The 16,198-nt window shown below is 50.8% G+C and overlaps 1 protein-coding gene across 1 annotated transcript in view; it reads left to right on the top strand.

Annotated features, from left to right (window-relative positions):
• Positions 1 to 1,044, top strand: part of Cotl1 (coactosin like F-actin binding protein 1) — a 30,249-nt gene extending 29,205 nt beyond the window's left edge. Inside the window, 1 exon segment of the mRNA XM_051168889.1 lies at positions 798 to 1,044. Within this exon segment, the coding sequence (XP_051024846.1) occupies positions 798 to 908 (111 nt within the window). The 3' untranslated portion in view covers positions 909 to 1,044.
• The last annotated feature ends 15,154 nt before the right edge of the window (positions 1,045 to 16,198 follow it).

Raw genomic sequence — 16,198 nt, 5'->3', positions numbered from 1 at the left:
CTGGGGATGTTGCTCTGTGGTAGAGCGCTTAAGTAACAAGACTAGGCCCTGGCTTTCTCCCCAAGTACTGGTACAGGTGTGGGGGTACGGTGTGTAGTATTGATGCACATGCTCTGTGTGTGTGTGTGTGTGTGTGTGTGTGTGTGTGTGTGTGTGTGTGTTTGCACCTCTTATCATATAGACTCCAATGGCCTTGAACGTCTGTGTATCTGAAGCTGGCCTTGAACTCCCATGCCTCCTGCCTCCACCCCCAATGGTGGTTTTACAGGTGTGCACTGCCACCCCCAGCTCCTTATGTGGAGAGTTTCCAACCTTTGGACATGTGCTTCCAGTAGCCGCAGCTTTCTCTGGCTTCCCTTGAGATTTTCTTGGTTTATTGTAGCCTATAATCTACATATAAAATAAAGCAATCCTCATGGTTCGGTGTTATCTGATAAGATGTCACCTGTTGGTGGACTCAGGCCTAGTAGTGGCTGAGCCGTCTCACATTTCCTTCCCTCTGGCCAGCTCCCCACTTGCTTGTCCTACTCCACACAGACGGAGAAGTTGACGGTTGGAAGGGACTTGCCCAAGGTGACACAGCCAGGAGAAGACAGTCCCAAGAGTCATGTGTGGGTCCAGCCCACAGCCTAGAGGACATGGCATCACTGCCCATCTGATCTGGGCTTCTGGCACAGGCTTTGTTGGCATGATTTCATTGCAATTCGCTGCGACTGTCTGGGGGTGCCAGGGCTTCCTGCTGCGTTGCCAGGGCAACCCTGGACCGACAGACTCTGAGCTCTTCTTTGTCCTTGCAGAATTTTGCAAAGGAGTTTGTGATCAGTGATCGGAAGGAGCTAGAGGAAGACTTCATCAGGAGTGAGCTAAAGAAAGCTGGAGGAGCCAATTACGACGCTCAGACAGAGTAGCCTCAGCCCTGCACCCCAGAGCCATCTGCCTGCTCCACCAAGGAGGAGACGGCCACCTCGAGTCACCAGCCCACCAGGGAGGAGAAGCCATGAGAGGCGCCGGCGCTACCAGTGTGTGCAGCCCCCCCAACCTCCTCACCCCCCCCCCACCCGCTCAAGCTCACCAAGTATCATTCTTTGGGACCCGCCCCCTTTTGGTTTTAAAGAAAAATCATTTTGGTACCAGGGCCATGCACACCGTCATATCCCAGGTGCCTCTCTGCCAGTGGCCCTTGGCCTGGCATTTGCCTGGTCTGAGCTACCCTGGCCTCAAATTGCTGGGGCCCAGTCTGGGTGCCATCGCAGCTTGCCCTGGCTGTTTCTTGCTAGCCCTATGCCGGCCACCATGCCAGGAGCTGTTCATACCCTAAAGCCGCCATGAGCTCACACACGCTCCTCAGAGCCCCTGGACTTGGCTCCAGGCCTCACCCCTACCCTGTGCAACATGGCCTAAGCTGTAAATTTAGTAGATGCTGCTCAGCAGTGACAAGTTTGGGTCGGGTGTGTACCGAGTGACAATTTGCCTTAAATCTTGCCTGGCAGTGGCTCTGCCTCATGGTCTAAACCACCCTTTTGGCAAAGTCCTTGTGAGAGGTCTGAGTCCAGCTGTGGTGGGAGTTCACGGTCAACCTCAGGGCCTCCCAGGGTGACAAGGATGGAAAGGTCCCCTGCAAACAGGAAGGCTGGCACCTGGAAGGTGGCAGTTGGAATCTGCACCACAAATTCCAAAGATGGCTTTGTTTGCTTTGAAAGAAAGCTGAGGTGGGCTTGGCTCCTCGCGGGTGTGCGAAGGTGGTTCTTTTCCTTTCTCCTTGCGCTTTTCATTTTGGGGAAGTATACTGCACCGGACTGGGCTGTGAGGACCATCTCTGGCATTCCAACAGTTTACAGAAATAAATGTGTTTTTCAAGAAAAATGAATTGGGTTGTCTGCTCTGTGTGTGTATGATTGTAGGAATTCAGTGAAGGAGCTACTGGGCCCTGGGCACATGGATTCTTCAAGATGTTCTCATGTGAGGCTGGAGAGAGATGGCTCAGACCCTAACCCTGAGCACTGAATGTTCTTCCAAAGGTCCTGAGTTCAATTCCCAGCAACCACATGGTGGTTCACAACCATCTATAATGTGATCTGATGCCCTCTTCTGGCAGGCAGGTGTACATGCAGGCAGAGCACTGTATAATCAACAAACAAACATAAATCTTTTAAAAAATGTTCTCATGTAGCTCAGGCTGGCCTCAGACTTTGGATGTAGGAGGATGGACTTGAACTAATTCTCATGTGGCCATCTTTCAAAGGTTGAAGTCACAGATGTATACCACCTGGTCCTGTTTCAGTAGCTTTTTAGTCCTTCCTATTCTTGCAAGGGACCCAGATTCGGTTTCCAGCACCCATGTTGGGCAGCTCACAATTGCTTGTAACTCAAGCCCAGGGCGTCCAGGTTGTCCCTGACCTCACTCTGTAGCCCAGGGAGGCCTTGACACTGTAATCCTCCTGCCTCCTCCCAAGAAGCTGGGTTCATAGGTCTGAGTCACCACAGGTTTTATTTCTAGTGAGACCTGGGCCTCGCTGTAGCCTAGGTTGGCCTTGAGTTTGTGGCAATCCCCCTGCCATAGCCTTCTGAACACTGAGATTACAGGTGTATCCCACCACTCCTGGTTTAGATTTTAAAATTCTTTTTTTTTTTTTTTTTTTTTTTTGAGACAGGGTTTCTCTATGTTATCTTGGCTGTCCTGGACTCGCTTTGTAGACCAGGCTGGCCTTGAACTCACAGTGATCCGCCTGCCTCTGCCTCCCGAGTGCTGGGATTAAAGACGTGTGCCACCACACCTGGCTTAGATTTTAAAATTCTTAACCAGAGAAGTTGATATTTATCTTCATTTTATAAAAGCAAAACCAGATTAATCCCCTCCCCTGTCACAAGCTCATGACCAAGCTGCCTGGCAGCACGAAGCCAGAGGTGACCCTATCCGTGCACATTCGTGTTTCCTAACACCTCCTGTGTTTATAGCTGTGTGTCTTTAGGGAGGTTAATCTGGGCTTTGAATTCCTCCCAGCAGAATGGACAGCACTGCATACACTGGGTAGGACGGAAAATCCCAGCACTTGAGAGGAGGTCGAGGGTAAGAAGTTCAAAGTCATCCTTTGCTACATACTGAGTTCACAAGGCCAGCCTGGGCCACATGAGACCCTCTGCCCCTCCATCCCTGCCCCCCTCCCCCAAAAAAAGAAAGGCAGAGACTTGACTACAGCTGCAAGTCTTCCCTGTCCTCTACTCTATCCTGCCCTTACTTGAGGCCTTCCATTATGTAGGTTGGAGTGGGGTGGGTGCCAGAGGCAGGGGAGCTGAGGGAGGAAGCTAGCTTGTGACTGTGGTGTATATATTTGCTCTATTGCTGATTGGTCTCTGGGAGACTTGTCTGTTTCACAACTTCAGCCCTCCTGTGGGACCCTGGCTTGTACTCCAGGGGTTATCTGAGGCTAGAAGAGGGAGCCCCACCTCAGGTCCCAGGGCGCCATTCAGGCTGGGGAAAAGGTTTCTTCCCTGAGGGTGGAGAGCCTGGATTTTTGTCTGATTTAATCTTGTTCCCCATTCCTAGAGAACCGCAGTAGAGATTAAAATGTGGCAGAGTGAGGTTAGCCTGGGTGACTAAGGAAGAGGAGGTGCCATGTAGCAACTCAGGACTCAAAAGTCTCAGGTAGAGCCGGGCGTGGTGGCACATGCCTTTAATCCCAGCACTCGGGAGGCAGAGGCAGGCGGATCCCTGTGAGTTCGAGGCCAGCCTGGTCTACAAAGTGAGTCCAGGATGGCCAAGGCTACACAGAGAAACCCTGTCTCAAAAAAAAAAAAAAAAAAAAAAAAAAAAGTCTCAGGTAGCCCAGGCTGGCCTTGAATTCAACATATAGCTGAGGATAGCCTTGTATCCCTTATCCTCCTGCCTCTACTTCTAGTGTGCTGGGACATGTCACTGCACCCAGGTTTGTGTAATTTTGGAAAGCACTCTACCATCTGAGCTTCCATCCCAGGCCCATGGTTGTTCCAGGGTTCTTCTAGAGTTTTCCCTAGACCCTGTGAAGTCTGAACAGTGGTTCCCATATGTCCATTCCCAGACTGGACCTCCATTGGGAAGTGCCTTTAAGGGAGATGCAGTTAAAGATGACACTGAGCAAGGAACATGATGGTGTCAGAGGGAGAGAGAGGGGGTGTGGGGAGAGGAGGAGGAGGAAGAAGAAGAAGAAGGAGAAGGATACCCTATGAGCATATACAGGGGGAGGAAGTCCCCCTCAGTCACAGTCATAGGGGAGAGGAGTAAGGGGAAAATGGGAGGGAGGGAGGAATGGGAGGATACAAAGGATGGGATAACAATTGAGATGTAAATATAAATAAATTATTAAAATATATTTTAAAAAAGAAAGGAGGGAGGAGGAGAAGAAGAAGAGGAAGAGGAGGAGGAGGAGAGTATGAAAAGGGGTCAGCCACAAGCTAAGGAACTCCCAAGGCCTTGCAAAGCTGGAAGAGGCTGGAGTATGGCCTCCAGCAGTGGCGTGGAGGCAGGGCTCCCTCTCCCTGAGGCCCTGATCCTGCTACTGTGGCAAACTTTAGTTCAACCCTTTCTTCTCATTGCCCACCCCGACCTCTCCAGGGTGGGACTGTGTCCCTGTGCCTGGAGTGGTCCTTGCACAAGGCAGGCGTTTGAGCAGTGGTTGGCAGTTTGGCTTAGCTGACCTGCCCCTGGCTAAAACAGGAATCCTGCTGGACTACCAAGCCACACTCTCAAACCAGGACAGAACTGCGCCAGGCAGAACCAGGGACTTCCTGCTTGTCTTCTGCGTGCTGGCTCTGCCCTGAGTCCCATCTTAGGAAAGCTGCCCTTGTGTTCACCCCTCTGACCAGCAAGCCAGCACCACCACCACCACCACCAGGGGCCTAAGCCCAGCCAACCCTCTTTGACTCTGTATTGGTCACAGGGGGCTGAGGTCATGTGAGGGAGCCCTGGCTGCTGAGGTGCCCAGACTGGGCTCCCGGCATTCTCCTGGGAGGCAGATGATGGCAGATTCTTGTTCTCTGGGTGGGTCAGGAGAGGCAGATATTACCCTGAGGTTCATGGAGGATCTGAGGTGAGAAAGCACTGGGCTTGCAGAGCCTAGGGAGCCCTTCCTGCCCTGTGTTAGGTCTGGTTGGGGGTGCTGCCTGCAGGCAGGGGTTGGGCATCAAGAGTGGAAGGAGGCCCCTGGGAATGAGGGGAAACAGTTCACCCCAGAGTTTGTGGCAAACCCACTCAAGCAGATGCTAATGTGTCTTTTTGCTCCTTGGCTCATCCCCAGCAGTTCCCATGGCTGATGTCACTCTTGGAGACTTGCCAAGGCATGGTGGCACGCACAGGGGAGGCACACAGTGAATCTTCCTATAAATCTTCAAGCATAAAGGTGAGCACCCCAGGAGATTTTCAGCACCATTCAGGCACAGCAGTAACAAGATCTGTGTGTGTGTGTGTGTGTGTGTGTGTGTGTGTGTGTGTGTGTGTGTGTGTGAGAGAGAGAGAGAGAAACCTGTGCTGGTAGACAAATGACTGCAGGAAAACAATAGTGTCTGCCTAATGGGTGGGTAGACATCTGTGAGGTGAGTCCTTTTTCTGTTTGGAGTGAAGATTAGAGATGCTGCAGCCCAGGCTGGCCTCCCACTCACCCCTCTCCTGCTTTAGCTTTCGAAGTGCTGGAATTACAGGCACGTACCACCGCTCTTGGCTTTATATCTGCTTTTAATTTGTGAAAAGAAAAGAAAAAAAAAAATCTTGTTTCTTGGAGCCCTATAGCACAGGGTGGCCTCAAACTCAAATTCCTATGTTAGGCTCCCTGGTACTTGGATTACAGGTGTACACCAATGTGCTAGGCCTTATAGTACTTTGTGTGTGTGTGTGTGTGTGTGTGTGTGTGTGTGTGTGTGTGTGTGTGTGTGCGCATGAGTAAGTGTGCAATGTATGCATGTGCATTTGTGCACCATGGGGGTGCATGTATAAGGGGGTGAGTGTGCAATGTGTGCATGTGCGTGTAGAGGCCAAAGGACAGTGTTCAGCATCTTTCTCACTCAACCACCCTCTCATTTTTATTATTTTAAATTTAATTTAGTTCTGTTATATGTGGGTGGATGGTGGGGGCGGTGGGCATGCACACATATGCCATGACACTTATGTGAAGGTCAGAGGACAACGGAGAGGAGTCTGCTCCCTTCTTTGGCTGTGGACTCCAGGAATCTAACTCAGCTCGCCAGGCGTGTCAGCAAGCACCTTTACCTACCGAGCCATCTCCCTGGCTCCCCACCTGACTTTCTGTGGCGGCAGGCTCTCTCTCACTGAACCTCATGCTGTCCAGAGAGTCTGATGCATCTCCCGTCTCTGCCTCCTGAGCACTAGGACTTAGGCATGTACCACATGCTGGAGTTTTTACAGTGTGGGTGCAGGTGCCGGGGATCTGTGCTCAGGTCCAGCAGCGTGTGCAGCCAGCAGTTAATGAGCCAAGCCGTCTCCCGGGCCCCTAATTGTGCTTTTCCAAACAAAGGTTCCCAGGGACACCCAGCAGCCTGTGGGATCCATGTTGCCTACAACAGGTGACCTGGTTCAAAGTCCACCTGGAGGAAGAAAAGCCAGCAGAGAGCTAGGGAACAGGGCAACTTGCAGGGGTGCAGTGGGGAGGGACAGGAGGACTGGCTGGGCTGGAGGTGGAGTTCGGTGACAGAGCCGTTGCCTGATGTGCACAGCGAGTTTGAAACCCAGAACTGTTCAAAAATAAAAACAAACTGAAAAAAAAAATCCCTCCAAATGGAGGCTGAAGTGTCCTGCTGTCCCAAAATGAGGCCGGCTCTGTTGAGAGGCAAACTCTTAGTCTGAAAGATCTAGAAAAGCAGTTGTCAGCCCGTGGGGTCGAGATCCCATTGGGCAGGGGGGGTCACATATGAGACATCCTGGATATCAGATCTTTACAATTCGTAACAGTAGCAAAATTACAGTTATGGAGTAGCAATGATGTCATCGTTGTGGGGGTCACCACAGCATGAGGAACTGTATTAAAGTGTCCCAGCATCAGGAAGGTTGAGAACCACTCACGGCTGTAGATGGAAAGCCTGTCCTCAGGTGCTTTTAGGACTGTCCAGATGGTGCCTCCTCCAAAACCCTGAACAGCCTGCCTTCCCCCAGCTCCCCAGCAGCCTGCTTTGGATGCTTGCTGCCAAGGACCACACCTCTCTATATGCCCCAGATTCCTCCAGCCCCCAGCAGCCCGGAGCCTGTAAATAATAGGTGAACCATTTGGTTCTACCAATGAAAAAATGCAACTCTCACATCCGAGGGAGTAAGAGATGTTTATTCTGGAGTGACCATGGCCAGGGAGGACAGATTCAGGTTCCTCCCAATTCCGTATGCCAACCTGGAATCTGCTTCAGGAAGATTTTACCGCAACTCAACAAAGGAAGTCACAAGTCAAGGTGGTTATAAAAGAGGGAGGGAGGTCCTGGGTGCCAGCTGAGACACTCAGCCTTTGAGCTGGTGGGAACGTGGCTTGATTAATACATTCCAAAAGATTTTTATCTGCTAGTCCCAGGATGGTAGGTCTGAGAGTCCAAGATAAAGTGGAATTAGGCTCTGGACTTCACCACCCCAACCTCTCTGCAGACGTTGAAGTTCTCATCAAATAACCAGCCTTGTGGAAGGTTCGGGAATGTGTGATGTCCTTCTGGGACTCTTGTTCACAGCTCATAATAGGTGTTACCTAGCTGGGTGAGCACACAGAGGCTAGCAGCCTGCAATTCCATTTTACTTTCAGAGTGAATCTCTTTTGGGCCTGTGGGGATATATGCCAGCCCTGTAGCCCTTGGACCACTGCCAGATGAGACTCAGGTCCTTTTTCTTTTTTAATTCATTTATTTATTTATCTTTATTACATTGGTGTTCTGCTTGCGTGTATGCATGTCTGTGTGACGGGTATCAGATTCTCTGGGACTGGAATTCAGAAAGTTGTTAGCTGCTATGTGGATGCTGAGAATTGAACCCAGATCCTTTGGAAGAACAGCTAGTGTTCTTAACTGCTGAGCCATCTCTACAGTCGGCTGCCACAAAAGCGAAGAAGGCAAAACACCCATATGTTGCCTCCCAGGGGTCACCGTCATCACGTTTAGGGGTACAGCCCTTGAGACCTTCGTCTTCAAATTGGGATCGTGTGTGTGTGTGTGTGTGTGTGTGTGTGTGTGTCTTAGTATGAGTGGGTGGACTCTAGAAATCAACATTGGGATGTCTTTCCTCGATCACTCTCTACCTCTATTTTATCTTATTTTTAATTGTTTTTAGGCTGGTGAGATGCCTCAATGGGTAAAGGTACTTGCTCCCTAACCTGGCAACCAGAGTTCAATCCCCAGGGTCCACAGGGTACCAGGAAAACTCCAAACCTGTGGGTTGCCTTTTGACCTCTGCACATTCATAACTCCGCCCCCCCCAAAAAAGAGAGAAAATGTTTTTATTCATTTATTTTTATTTTATGTGTGTATTTGCCTACATATATGTTCATGCGCCGTGTGCATGTGGTGCTCATGGACTCCCAAAGAGGGCATCCCATCTCTTGGAACTGGAGATGGTTGTGCGCCACCATGTGGGTGCTAGGAATGGAACCTGGGTCCTCTGGAAGAGCAGCCAGTGCTCTTAACTGCCAAGTCAGGTATCTCTTTAGCCTCGTGATGTTTTATTACAAACGTGATTCACGTGTGCGAGCGCATGATGCAAGAGGTCAGAGGGCAACTTACCGCAGTTGGTTCTCTCACAACACCACGAGGGACCTGGCAATTGCAATCAGCCGGGGCTTGGCAGTAGTTGCCCCTGCTGAACCTTCTTCCTGGCCGCTCCACCTTTAGTTTTTGAATCAGGGTCTCTCATTTAACCTGAAGCTCCTGCATTTAGCCAACGTGCTAGATAATGCGCTTCAGGGACCCCCCTGTCTTTACCATGCCACTTCCCCCTCTCCCCCCAACTCCCTCCACAGTGTTCAGATTACACACACGATACACTGTGCTATTTTTTGTTGTTTGTTTGTTTGTTTTTTCTGAGACAGGGTTTCTCTGTGTAGCCTTGGCTATCCTGGACTCACTTTGTAGACCAGGCTGTCCTCAAACTCACAGTGATCCACCTGTCTCTGCCTCTCGTGTGCTAGGAGGATTAAAGGCGTGCACCACCGCTGGCCGCCCAGCTTGTTTTGTTTTTGTTTGCTTGTTTGTTTGTTTTTTAATGCGGGTGCTGGGAACTCAAGTCCTGCGGCTTGAACGGCATGTTCACCACTGGAGCAGTTCCTCCAGCTCTGGCACTCTCTGACGGGCTCTTTTCGTTTGTGTTCTGCAGGGCTGTCTTTTGAGCTCAACTGCAGCCATCTTTATGAGTTCAGCCGTGCCTGCTTAAAGAAACCTCACAGCCGACCATGTTGAGTATTGCCCTCCCTCATTGAGGGAGGGGCAGGGAAGGTCGGGGAACCCTCATCTAAGCATCCAGTCACTCCTTCCAACAAGTACCCACAATTCTGCCCTAATTGCAGGTGGCCTTAAGGAAGAGTTAGCAGACATAGGTGGGAAAGGACTCAGGGCGGGGGTGTGTGGGGTGTGTGATGATTCTGTGTGGCCATGTCAGGTTCACCCATGCCGGCTTTAGACCTTCCAGTGCCTGCTTTAAAGAGCCCCTCACCCACTGCTCTATAAACTCTCTGTTTCCCCAGAGTGATGGAATGGTTCCTGAGTTTGTTGCTAGAACTTAGGAGGAAGATTGGGTGTTGCTTTTATCTCCCTTGGGAAAGGACTTTTATCAATAACTTGTGTTTCATCCTGGCACTTTCTCACACCCACAAGCACCAGCCGTCATTTTCTTTCTTCGGGGACAAGGTGTGGCTATCTAGCCTAGCCTGGCCTTGAGTTTACAATTTCTCCTGCCTCGCCCTCGTAGGTGCTGGGAATGACAGGCATGTGTCCCCAGACTCGGCTCGTTGTTTTTCCAGTGGCTTGGGTTAGTAGCTGCATGATAGCTGGCTCTGTAGCTGGAGCTGGGAGGGGCAAGCTGCTGACCCACAAGCTAGACCCCTGGTGTGACAACTCAGCTCACGCACACACAGCAGAGCAGAGCTCCTAGAGTACTGTGTCCTGGCCTAACACAGTCACTGTCCCCAGACTGTGCAGTGTGCAGCTTGTATAACAGTACCCAGAGGCTCCCTCCTCAAATTCTGAATTCGAGAGATTTCCCATCAAAGTCCAGCTTTCAGCTTTTCTTAGCACACCTGAAGATGTGTGCTCATACCCCTGTAACTTAGGCTAAAACCCAGTCAAGGCCGCTTCCTGGCTAGGACCATCTGGGGAGAAGGAATCTTAATTGAGAAAATGCCTCCGCAGGCTGCTTGGCCCGTAGGTGAGTCTGAGGAGGCATTTTCTGAGCTGATGATGCTTGATGTCAGAGGACTCAGCTCACTGTGGACCACGCCAGGTCTGGGCGGGTGGTTCTGAGCGATACGGAACAGCAGGCTGAGCAATCCATGATGAGCAAGGCAGTAAGCAGCACCCCTCCAGGGCCTCCGCACCAACAGGTGGAGACCTCTGGGTTTCTGTGAATTCCCCAGGTGATGGACTACAGGCTGTGAGTTGCTTTTGGTCATGACGTTTATCACAGCAATAGAAACCCTCACTAAGACAGGCTGTCTGTGCAGGAGGAGGGTGGGGAGGGTGTGCTCTCTGCCACCCCCTCCTCTTTCTCATCTTTTCTTCAGCTCCTTTACCTTAGCTTTTGGATGGAAGGTGTCTGCCTGGCCTGGCACTTTTAAATGTTTGTTGAGCGAGACACGGAATCACTTTCTCAAGCTACAATAGTCTAGACTCAGAAGCCTCTTATCCACACTTGGTGTAAACAGCCCAGATGAGGGTTGCCATGGCAACTCTGGGACTATCTCTTAGACAGCTTCAGGGATGATGGCAGAGCCTCCTCCAGGAAGTGGCCCCCTCCCTGCTGCAGCCTAGATCCAGCTGGCCCTGGGGCCATCATCACCTTAGGTTTCCTCTACTTCCTTGCTGTTAACCCCACATTGTGCAACCACCTTAAACCACAAACATCTTTGGGCCTTCGTTTTACCCCACCCCACCCCTTTTTGAGACAGCGTCTCTCTGGATTGCCCAGGCTAGCCTGAAACTGTTTATGTAAACCAGACCGGGCCTTCAACTCACAGAGATACATCTGCCTCTGCCTCTGCCTCCCTGGTGCTTGGATTAAAGGTGTGTGACAGCATCCTTGATCCTTACAGCCTTTTAAATAAGAATACAGCGACAGTCTTTGTCTTTTAATTTTTTTTATTTAATTTAATTTTTTTTTTTTTTTTTTTTTTTTTTTTTTTTTTTTTTTTTTTGAGACAGGATTTCTCTGTGTAGCCTTGATTGTCCTGGATTCACTTTGTAGACCAGGCTGGCCTCGAACTCACAGTCAGCTGCCTGCCTGTGCCTCCCCAAGTGCTGGGATTAGAGGTGTGCGCCACCATGCCTGGCTGACAGTCTTCATCTTAAAGATTGCTATAAAGTACATGGCACAGGTTGGTGGGTTATGGATGAAGGACTTAGCACGGTGCATGGCAAACGGTAGTTACTCAGTGCAGGATAGCTATTGAGGTTGCAATTTGCAAACTGAATTCAGTGGCTCTCATCTGCAATCTCAGCACTCAGGATCAGGAGTTCAAGACTGGTCTCTGGTACAAAGTGGCTGCACTTATTATCTGTATGGCTGCTATGAGGTCAGAGTAGAAAAGCTTAACCCCACCATGGCAGAGGTCACCTAAGGAACCTGGATGGGGATGTCAAGGCCCCTATGCTACTAGAACTGAGACGTTGTCCTGGGACCAGTGTGGCTCCTGCCCATCCCCAAGTGTCCATGTCCTCCGATGGCTTTTGCTGTTCCTGACGTTGGTCTCCTGCTTCTGCTCACTTCCTTTCTTCCTTCCTTCCTTCCTTCCTTCCTTTCTTTTATTTTATTTTTTGATTTTGTTTTTTGTTTTTTGTTTTTGTTTTGGTTTTGGTTTTTTGAGACACAGTTTCTCTGTCCTAGACTCACTTTGTAGACCAGGCTGGCCTCAAACTCACAGCGATCTGCCTGCTTCTGCCTTCCAAGTGCTGGCGTTAAAGGCATGAGCCACCAAGCCTGCCCCCCTCTCCACCCTCATTCCCCACTTCTGCTCCTAACTCCTTGGTGCACTGTGGGTGGTGAGGAATGGCCTGGGCTGGGAGAATGTTTGCCCAGTGTCTACAAAGCTCTGGACTCTCCTCCTGGACCACAAAACCCAAAGCAAAGACCACCACTATCAACAAAATGGAACCACACAAATGCTCTTAGAGCCAGGATCTGGGTGCAGACTTGATTGTGCCAGGTACCTGCCTTCATGTGAGCCTGGAAGCCAGGAAGGAGGTGGAAGCCATGAGCGCAGCCTGTCAGGATGCTGTGTCTTGCCCCACATTTGCCAGTCTCTAGGTGTGACAGCAGGGTGCAGCGCCAACCCCTGGACTCCAGTCAGTGCCCGAGGCTGCTCGGTCACTCCTTACCCCTTCGTTTTGTCCTCCCTGGGGCCCTGGGTGAGGATGTCACGGGACTGTTACACAGCTGAGCCTGGAGCTGGCTCCCAAAGCAGCCCTCCATCTCTGTGACGTACCAAGACTTGAATCAAACTGTTTTGTGTTTGAGCTACTTATGTGGGGAACATGTTGTTTTCTTCTTTCTCTTCTCCTTCAAGATTCCTTGGCAGGCACGTGCGCGCCATAGAGAAGGGCTTGGGATGGGAGCGAATGCTTACAGGAATGAAGAGCAGCTAGTCTGAGAAGATGGAAGACGAGAGAAAGGACTTTGTGTTTCATTGGGATGGACACCCAACTCCCTCTATACTGATGGCATGCTCATGTGGCTGTGAACACCTAGGTCTCCTGGTTTCCTTCCTTCCTTCCTTTTTTTTTTTTTAATGTTATATGAGGTTTATTAAATGAGCATGGAGGGAAAAAGAAAGGGAGAGGGGTACCCCAGAGAGGGAGACAGAGACAGGAAGAGTAAGAAGAAGAGAGAAAGGAGAGAGAGAGACAGAGACAGAGACAAAGACAGACAGACAGACAGACAGACAGGGAGTAGAGAGGAAGAGAAAGAAGAGAACGGGGCTGTTTGTCCTTTTATATGACCCTGGGCAAGGCCACGCCCCCGTGGCAGGTTCTTTTTTTCTTTTTTGTTGTTGTTTTTTAGAGACAGGGTTTCTCTGTGTAGCCCTGGCTATCTTGGACTCTCTTTGTAGACCAGGCTGGCCTCAGACTCATAGAGATCTACCTGCCTCTGCCTTTCCAGTGCTAGAATTGCAGATGTGTGCCATCACACCCGGCTCTTTTTTTTCTTTCTTTTTCTTCTGTCTGTCTGTCTTCCTTTTTTGGACAGGGTTTCTCTATAGCCCTGGCTGTCCTAAAATTCACTCTATAGACTGGCCTCCCAGGCTGCCTCTGCTTCCTCGGTGCAGAAATTAAAGGCATGTGGCATTTTCCGTGCCTCCAACACCTAACTTTCCAAATAACCCTAACTAGGATATTTAAGTGATTGGCATCTCTCCCAAGCACACCTGAATTGCTTTGGCCAATGGAGAGGTCTTGGGGAGCATGGAGGCACTGCTCCCACACTGTCCTGTTTAGCATCAGAACAAGGGGTGTGGGGACAGCGGGGCTCCAGGTGGTGGGAGGCCTATAAAGCTTGAGACGGATTACCCAGCTTTGTCTCCGGGTTTCACATGCTCCCGCCAGGCCTTTCACAGATTCTAGAACATTCTCTTCTGCTGCCTGATTCCCTGTGCCTGTTTCCATGGCACTGTGTGGGGCTGAGCAAGCCTGTGTGTTGTTTTCTTTGGAGTGTCTGGAGCCTAACCTCTTCAGCTCAGCGCCCCATCCTGTGTGACATGGAGGCACCTGGGCCTGAGTGTTCCTGTGCATTTATGAGGCCCTGAGCAGATGCTGTAGGAGAGGTCCTGACCTCTCCTGACCGCTCCTGCCTGGGATCTGTGCTGAGACAGTGTTGGGGTTTGGGTTGCTGTTGAGCCGAGAGGAAGGGAGAGGAAGAAAACACCAAGCCCAAAGTCCTGTTCAGAAGCAGGTTGGTGAGCCAGATCTCAGGGTAACTGTGGTGCCAGGGGCCTCAGGTGGAGGGAAAGCTCACCCTAACTTTGGGGCTTCATATCAGGCCTGTGCATGCTGTGCCCAGAGTCAACTCGACAATGCCATCAGGCCCAAAGGTTGGCGGCCACATGAATGACAGCCTGTATCTTCACTGACAGGCTGAAGGTGCCTGCCCTGGGCTGCCTGAGGGACCCTGTGCCTCTGAGATGCAGCTGAGAAGTCAGATAATGGTTTGATGAGGACAGCAAGAGACTCCCCTGTCAGGGCTATCTGGCAAAGTGAAGAAGAAGGTATCAAGTGACAAGTGATTTGGGGTGTTAGGTGACATCGTTGCCTCAGGGACTGAGTGGCAGATAGAGTGGAAGCAATCTATAGAAGAGGAATCTGAGGCATAGAGAGGTGGACTTGCTGGTTGAAGGAGGTGGGACTGGGGTTTGAACCTGGGCCTTCTGGCTCATCAAGGCTTCTGGCCCATTTCTCTCCCTGCTTCCCTCCTTTTCTTCCTCCTGAGATTGCTGCAACCTTCCATCAAGGCTTCAGCACATTTCTAGTGGCTCCTTCATCAACCAACCATGTCAGCTTGACAGGTAAAGATGGTCAAGTGACTGCCGTCTCCAGAGAGAAGACATTTACTGCCCATGTCAGACAACACCCTCCCCCCCATACCCCTGTGCTCCCCAACCCCGCTTTTACTGCCCAGGGTCCTATCTGACTCCCAGGTCTACAGAATAGAAAAAAGTTGACACTGCTTAGGGACAGTGATAATCACTGTTCTGACTGCCAGAGGCGTCCCCTCCCTCTCCCCCACCCTGGTCGCCTGGTTGCCACAGGGGCCTCCTCAATAGGCTGCAACTTGCACAGGGCATTTCTGATTCCTGCTCTTCTTCACGTCTCCATCCCCTGCCTGGACCAAGTTGGAACTTTTATGCTTTTCTCCACACAGATCTCTGCCACATCACCTCAGTTAGGGTTTTTTTTTCCCCAGACGCTTTTCTAGAATATTACCTTGTGTCCTGCTGCAGACTTGGAGCCCAGTTGTTTATTGTTATTTTGAGACTGGGTCTCATGTAGCGCAACTCGCGATGCTATCAAGGCCGATCCTGCTGTCCCTACCTTCCCAAGTGTTAGGATTATAGGAGTGTACACCACACTTGGTTTGTGTGGCGTGGTGGCTCTCCTCTTGCTTATCAGCTTGGCTGCATCTGGAATCAGCACAAATGCAAGCCACTGGGCCCTCCTGTGAGGGATTTTCTTGATCAAATTATCTGAAGTGAGGAGACCAGCCCTGAATGTGGTGGCCCCTTCTCACAGCCACCCAGATTATAGGGAGATAGATGAAGGAAACTTTGCTTTTTTGCCTGCTTGCCTTCCCTCTTGCAGGCAAGTTCATCTACTCTGTTGTTGCTGCTGCATCCCTTCAGCACCTTCCAGCTTCCAATGTAGACTGAAGTCCAGCAGTTCTCCAACAGTCCCCCAGTCCTCCTGTGCCAGATTGGGACTGAGGAGACATCCGGCTCTGTGGACTGAGCAACTACTGGATTCCTCATTTCTCTGGTGTGAGGCAGCTATTTGCAGAATACAGGACCATATCATGTCAGCCAATCTTTCTGTGCCATCCACTAGCTGTGCCTGATCAATTCCGTTGCCCCATTGTGCCTACCCCTCCCCATGTCAATGTCAGTGGGTTGGAGTTGACAGTACACCCTCAGCTCAAAGACTCCTGGGAGAGTACGTGAACATCTGCCCCAGCCCCGTGGCCTGCTGGGTAGCCCTAGGCATGGGCTGCTGCACAGTATTTCTTTCCAGAGCCTTTCACTGGCTTATAATGCCAAAAGCTGGAGTCACAAGCCGGAACTCCTGGCTTTCCTCTTACTTAAGCGTTGTTAACTGATCCCCCTATTCCAGGTCGCTGCTCAGCCTCAGGAGACAGGCTGGGAGGGGCAGTGAAGCTTGGAGGCTGCTGTGCCAGAAGGACAATTGTCCTCAAGGGACCTGGGAGGAGTTTCTTCCCACCTCGAAAGCAGATGGCTCAGTCAGAAATCAGGTTTCTCTCTCTCTCTCTCTCTTTCTGTGT

The sequence above is a fragment of the Acomys russatus genome, chromosome 26 (genome assembly GCF_903995435.1).
Source record: "Acomys russatus chromosome 26, mAcoRus1.1, whole genome shotgun sequence".
Classification (NCBI taxonomy): domain Eukaryota; kingdom Metazoa; phylum Chordata; class Mammalia; order Rodentia; family Muridae; genus Acomys; species Acomys russatus.
The sequence above is the reverse complement of the archived record's forward strand: the minus strand, read 5'-3'. Positions and strand labels throughout refer to the sequence as shown.